The sequence below is a fragment of the Asparagus officinalis genome, chromosome 6, assembly GCF_001876935.1.
Source record: "Asparagus officinalis chromosome 6, Aspof.V1, whole genome shotgun sequence".
NCBI lineage: Eukaryota > Viridiplantae > Streptophyta > Magnoliopsida > Asparagales > Asparagaceae > Asparagus > Asparagus officinalis.
In genome coordinates this window covers 70,479,005-70,486,819 of record NC_033799.1, presented here as the reverse complement: position 1 = coordinate 70,486,819, position 7,815 = coordinate 70,479,005, and the positions used below count along the sequence as shown (strand labels likewise).

The following is a 7,815-nucleotide window of genomic DNA, read 5'->3' as shown; positions in this document are numbered from 1 at the left end:
CAGAAAATATATATTTAGTACATCTCTTAAATTTCTCATATATAAACGAAATTATGAATAACCCTAATGATCATGATCATGAACTATTGTAAACAGAAGGAATTTAATATGAAACTAGCAAGAGATTAAGATCTATTATCAAAAATTATCTTTTTAACAACTCATGTTAAGATCTAATATATAATCAACAATTAAAATTTGTTAAATTCATTGTTTAACTAAAGGGAATAAGATTGGATACAGATAATCTTACCTTAATCTCATGTGCAAGCCTTTAAAACAAATATCAAGCAATCCACAAGTACAAATAACACATTCTCCCTTGCCACATGTCGATGATATCGCCCTCGTGTCGGTGTTGTGTTTCACAAAGCTTTCAAAATTCATAAGAAAAAGATCTAGGGATTTTGAGGGGAGAGGGTGGCTACTAGGGTTCATAGATATGATAAAAGAGAGGAATTTTCATGAAAAATATAGGTATATATAGAGGCAAACCCGAAACAAACTTGTTTGATCCGAACCAGGAAACCTAGTCTGACTAGGAAAATTACCTTCGATATTTTGCCCATAATTGTCACGTCCGACATCAGAATAAGATGATATAAGATTTGTTAGAAAGATATTGAAGGTACATACAACTTTGTTCTTTTAAGTTTTTTAGATTCTAATTTCTTTAGTGTGTAAAATATATATACTTTTAACTAGTTGTTTTTCCCAGATTCAGGCCCTTGCACGTGTGCATGATATCACTTCTATATTCACATATATACATTAAATTGATCTCAAATTAATTCATAGCATACTAAAACATTAATAAATATCATTTATCATAATGTAACATATTTATTATTACTAGATTTTATACACGTGCGATGCACGTGGTTAAATACCATGATTAAGTATTTTTAGTTACTTTCTCATTTGCAATATAAATAGCTTAATTCTTTTGAAGGGTATCTCTGAACATTCCGATAGTTCCTCTATATGTAATTCATTGTATTCTTTTACCCTATAAATATTATAAAAATAAAAAAATAATGTTTCTAAATTATAATTAATTAATGCTAAGCTATTTTATTATAGTATTTTATCATTTTTATAGATTTAAATATTTATCAGTTAATGTTACTAATGTATTTTTGCTGCTCCAACCTATTAGTAAAATTATATACAGTTACTTTAATTTATATAATAGTTATAATTTTAAGCTATAATATTTTTTAAATTTTTATTCATTAGCCGGATGTTTTTAATCAATTCTTATTACTTTTGTTTACTAATATTAACTTATAATATTTTTAGATGCTGAAAATGGATAGTAAACCCTAAATTAAAAATTATACACACACACACACATCTTAATGAAAATATACCAAACAATTATATTTTTCTTTACCAATTTTTAAAATTTTAGCTCTTTTTTATAGTTTTGAATTTTGAGGGTGTGATTTGTAGTTTTTAAAACTTTGGGATAGTTTTTTCAAAAAATTATTTTAAGTTTGCTAGTTGTAACTTTTATGTTTTATCTATTGGTGGTAATTTTTTTAAGTGTCAGGATATTTCATACAACTCTGAAATTTTGAGGGTGCTTTTTATAATTATTAAAACTATAGATTAATTTTGGAAAAATTTAAATTTTAGTGGTCTAATAATAGTTTCCAGATTTGATGTGTACTTGTTATAAATTTTAAAAATTTAGATTTTTTAATAATTTTTAAATTTTGAAGGAATTTTTTTTTATAATTTTTGTAACTTTGAGGTTAATTTCGGTAAATTTTAAATTTTAGGGTGCCTGAGGGTAATATATTGAATTCATCTTTTGTTGTCTACAGATTTTAAAACTTTAGAATTTTAGGGTAATTTTTTATAATTTAAACTTTTGAGGGTGTTTCTATAATTTTTGAGATATTGAGGTGTTAATTAAAATTTTAAAATTTTTCAGAGGCTACTGTTAATTTCTTAATTTCATGTTTGTTGTTTTAAGTTTTAAAATATCAGAATTTTTTGGGTGCATCATGATAATCCCTTTAATTCATCTATGTTATTTATAAGTTTTGAAATTTTATAATTTCAGGGTGCTTGTTTATGAATTTTTGAAGATGTTTTTATAATTTTTGAGACATTGAGGTGTTAACTGTAAATTTTAAATTCTTCATAAACTGCTGTTAATTTCTTGATTCCATGTTTGTTATTTTAAGTTTTGAGACATCACGATGGTTTTTATAATTTTAAACTTTTTAGGATATTTTGTGCTATTTTAAAACTTTTTAGGATTTTTTTGCAATCCTTCATGTATTATAGTATGTTAGTTATGTTAGTTATGTATAATTTTTTATCTTAACAAATTAATACCATAAAGAAGTTTTATATATTTTATTAATATTAGTTTTAAAATTTTTAAGGTATAGATAGTTCACGTAGGATTAGGATATGATGTAATTATGATTAGGATAGATTAAGATATAAATGAAATATTCAAAATAATAAAGGGTAATATTGACCATTGAAAGATTTCCCTTAACTCGTACTTTTAAAGGGAGTATGATTTATTACAAAATATTCAATTTTTTAGGGTTTTACAACAAATAATATTAAGAATTGTTTGTAATCATCAAAATAAGATTAGAAGATGTAGGCTCATAACGTTAGACCTAATAATCTCCCATTTTTTGATGATGACAAGCAATCTACACAAAAAAGTATATAAGATATAAAATAAAGAACAATTATATAAGATATAAAATAAAGAATATAAAATAAAGAACAATTATATAAGATATAAAATAAAGAACAATTATATAAGATATAAAATAAAGAACAATACTCTTAAAATATACTCACAATCCACTTGTTTCTCCCCCTTTGGCAATATCAAAATGGGGAAAACAAAAGAATAAGAGAGCGAAAGCTCCTCCTATAATAATGCATAGGTGAGTATAAACAAAAAAAATATATATATATATAGGGATTGCTCCCCCTATCAAAATGCCATATGGAAAATGTGCAATTATGAATATGGCAAACAAATATGAGTAAGCATAGAATATCCTAAACACAACTCACATTAAAGAAGACCAAGTAAATACATATGCATGTATCATGAAGATAAGGTGCCACAAGAGTCTAAAACATAAAACCTAAAGGATTTCAAAAAAAAGTAAAAGAAAATCAAACGTTAAATGATTTATTTTTTTAAATTATCCACCATAAAACGTGATTGATTGAGAGTATAAATAGACATATAAAAGGTATCTCGATATCCAATTATAAAACATTATTTGAATATAAACAAAAGTAGATCATGAAATCAAAAAAATTGAAATTATGAACCTCATGAAGGTTCAAATAAAAGCCTCAAATGATACTAAAAGAAATTCACTGTAAATATTGTATCATTTTCGACAAAAACAAGAGAGGTGAGCATAACAAGCTCTTGAAACAAGTTTCAACCCAAATAAAGCTTTTAGTATCTGGTAAACCTCTCGGGGGTTGTTCAAACATATAACCTCTCATATGCAAATACAAAACAAAGTATATATCTAAACAATGTTTGATCAATAGAAGAAATCCTTTTTGTAAAACTTGATCAAACCATATAAGGAGTACATTATAAACCACAACTAGATGATCCGGAAGCTCAAACACATAAATATCATCATAAAGAGTGTTTCATAATGATCCTATAAATACAAGCACATTGTTCAAGCTTAAAAATTGAAAACAAGGTATACTAACAAAAATGATGTTAAAAAAAATCATCTTGATAAAAATTGTATCAATTCATAAAGGATAAAACATGAAAGTCTATGAAAGAGAATCATGAGAAAAAATTATGAATAATAACTTTTCAAATCAAATACCAAGTATAAAATTATTTTTAATTTTGTTTATAAAACTTAAATAGAAATCATCTCTAAGAACATGAAAAACTAAAAAGCTAAAGAATTTGTTCTTAAAGATTAAATATATTTTGATACCCAATTACTCTTGGTACCGAAGAGTCTAGGGATATGACCCCCTATCATTAAAGGTTAAAGCCCTAGGGTTATGATCCCTTTTGTGTACATTTTGTGCATGGATCCGGTCATAGCAATAATTATGCAAATGACCCTTTCAATTACCATAAGTGCAATGAAGATGATGCATTTGTTTATGTTGACCATATGGATGTGCACGTGAAACATTTGTAAACAAAAGTGAATTATTTGAAGCTTTTTACAAATGTGAAACATTTTTAAATAATGGTCTATTTGGAACATTTTTCAACTTAGAAGATTTTTGTAAATCATAACAAAATTTTGTAAGATGTCCAAATCTACCACAAATATTACACTTAAACACACGTGGTTCTTTAGAAACATTTGGAAAAAGTGAATTTCTTTTTAAATCAAAACAATACTTGGCCAAATGACCAAAACAACCACAATATTCATACTTATACACATGCGCATGTTTATGGTTATCACTATGTGTGTGTGCATGTGTATGAGATGAAGAAGCTTGATGAGATGCACAAACATGATTGGGCTTGTTAAGCTTTTGTACATTATAACAAAATTTAGCAATATGGCCTTTACGATGGAAAATTGAACACTTGTAAATTTTGTTATACATATGTGCATAGTGTGTAGTTTTCTTGGAAGAATTTTCACGAGACTTTGCACATATGTCTATAAGCTTTTTGTTATTGACAATGCATGTTTTTAGTGTTGAATCTAAAGAGGATATTCTATTTTTAATATGATTCAACTCATTATTATTCACACAAGCATTGTTGTTAGAAGTAGAACATGCATGATCAATTTTGAAAGAATTAAGCTCTTTTCTTATGACACAAGCATTGTTGTTAGAAGTAGAACATGCATGATCAATTTTGAAAGAATTAAGCTCTTTTCTTATGTTCTCAACTTCTAAAAAGAATTAAGCTCTTTTCTTATGTTCTCAACTTCTAACATAGCATCACATTTAGCATGAAACAAACTAACATTTTCTAATTTTAATTTTTTATTGCATTCTTTAAGATTTATATTTTCATTTGCAATGAGATCAAACTTAGTAGCTAGTGTTTTATGAGAGGATTTTATTTCGACATGCTTGCGTTTTAAATTAATGTAGCTACGTTGTAATTTCTTATAATCATGCATCAATAATTCATAGCCATGTGCGAGTTCATCAATAGGAAGATTATTTTCATTATCGGACTCGCATATCTCACTAGGGCTATCGCCTAGTGGCCGTGTGCATGATGAGGCTCCTTGTGAACTTGAAGAGGGAACTGCCAAAGATCATCGGATCGCCTCCAAGTCCCTTGATGTGCTTCAAATAATTTCCAAATTATATAAGCACTATCAAAATGAGCAAGTTCGTTAGAAATACATGGACCAAAAGCATTATGCATAAATTCTAACACTAACTTGTTCATTGTGAACATTTTCTTGTCATGTTTGCTCCACTTGGATTTCTCCGAAGCGAGCACAATATACCATAAATCTATATTTTTAGATTCAACAAAAAATTTGAATCTACAACACCATTGATCATAAGGGAAGTTACTGTATCTAGGAGCAACATTTATGTTATAGCCTACACCGAACATATCCATCATATATGAGAAAGCAAATTAAATAATATCAAAACAAGATTAGCAACAATATTAAAGCTTGGACCGTTAACTCAAGGCAGTTAAACCTTAAATCAAGAGAACCAAGCTCTGATACCAATTAAAAGTACCCTAGAGGGGGGTGAATATGGTTATTGCTAATCTTATTAGATATTAATACTGATTAAAACTTATTAACAAATTATTCTTGCAAGATAGATATACAATATGATATGAGCAAGAATGAGCAATATAAACAATAGGCAATGATGAATAAAATAGACTAAGCACTAGACACAAATGATACACCAATGCAAACTCTAACACACAAGAATGATCACGGAGTTCGGACCTTCCGTGATTTCAAAAAGGACCTCCCAAATGAAAAATATCATCATTTTACAAAATAGTCCAAAACATGAAAATGTAAACATATGAATTTTGACATTTTGGCTAAACCATGTTTTGAAACAATACAAAATGATTTTGTAGACTTAATAGAAGATGTAAACTATTGTTATGAAATCTATAAACAATGAATATAGCATTTTATCAAAATACACATATAATACACTAAAACATGATTTCATGGAACTAAATAAAATTGATATTGATGAAATCATATAAATGCATATAAGTATGAAACAAAAATATATTTTTCAATTGTATTCAATTGTTTCATAGAAAAACTTGAAACCTATCAAACCAAAACATATATGTATATATATAACTATATATATACAAAACCAAAACGTGTATATGTGTATATGATTGAGCTTAAAGTACTAACACACATAATATAAACCTAAACTAAATATACCCAAGCTTGTGATCTTCAACGAAGCTCTATCTTGGTACACTCACGGATGAAGCTTGAACTTGAATTGCAGGGCTTCAACCACTATTCCACCAACCTCCATTTGATATGATCGTTATGGCGTAATCCATCCAACCTCCAACATATTGTTTGTCTATAATAAATAGAAAACCACAAACACTAGACAAACAACATTAGTAGTAAATTGTTTGTTAAACATCATCAAAACAAAGAGGCTAACAGAGACAACCGGAGGAAGTGATACTTTTTGGTCCAACAGGACCCTAGATTCTTTGTGAGCCGATTTGTGTATTCACTCCACTTCTAAAACAGCAGTGGAGACCATTACTTTTCTTATAATCATGATTCGTCTTATCAAGTGTAAAGAGCAATTCCTAGGGATATGGTAAGTGTTATTTTTGAACGGATTACAATTGTTTATTATCATCTATTAAATAATCAACAACCTGCATTAAAGGGGTGGTCTCTCCAATATTTTTGGCGAGATGATCCAAATTCTTTTTAAACAAGACTGCAGAAATTTAGCCACCGTGTTAGGCACGGACAATATATATGTAGTAGTAATACCATCAAAACCTTAAGTCCTAATTCTGTCATGTTTACATGGGGTGTGGGAATGAAAGGTGAAACTCACACAACTGACGTTATGCGATGGAAATCCGGGATTATACTTAGGTGGCTTTGGGATCCTAGTGCCGTGGCAATGCTTCTATCATAGCCAGCCACCAAAAAAAATAAAAAAAAAGGAAAAAAGGGAAAAGGAGAAAAGAAAAGAAGGGGAAGAAATAAAAAAAGAGAGGCCATTTTGTTCCTTTTTCGACTATAAATATCAACCCAAAGACCATAGCTAACACACACACACACGAAGAAGTTCCCTCTTCTGCACTCTCCAACTACTACTTCTCACTTCAATCACAAATGCCTTTTAATGCGCCCGCTCCTGCCCACTCCCGCTCTGGCGTAACACCAATCAAGCTACTAGAGCGCCGTTCAATTGACCGAGGGAAGATGCAAATGACAAGGGAGGAGTTCAAGAAATGGCTTGAGAGCATGGACGGAGATGGAGATGGACAAGTTAGCAAGAGCGAGCTTCGCGCTGCGTTGAAAGGGCTCGGCATGCACTTTACCAGATGGAAAACTTGGAGGGCGATGTCCCGCGCTGACCTGAACCATAATAAGAAGGTTGATAGTGAGCAGGAGATTGACGAGCTCATCAAATATGCGGCTATACATTGGGGAATTCTTGTTGTTTAGAGGTATAATGAATAGGATTTTAAGGTTTCTCTCAGTTTGGTACGCGCGTAACGTACCTACCCGCTAGTAAAGACTGTAATGATGCATCTTTATCAAGTTGTGTTGCTTTCATCACAACATTTGT

General features: G+C 29.3%; 1 protein-coding gene across 1 annotated transcript; it reads left to right on the top strand.

Annotated features, from left to right (window-relative positions):
* On the top strand, nt 7,356-7,691 carry LOC109846293 (calcium-binding protein SPEC 2C-like). Its single transcript, XM_020415519.1, has one exon. It carries the CDS (start codon nt 7,356-7,358, stop codon nt 7,689-7,691), a length of 336 nt encoding a protein of 111 aa, XP_020271108.1.

Excerpts from the sequence above, each read along its gene's own strand:
- LOC109846293 (XM_020415519.1), top strand. The coding sequence starts at position 7,356 with ATGCCTTTTAATGCGCCCGCTCCTGCCCACTCCCGCTCTGGCGTAACA.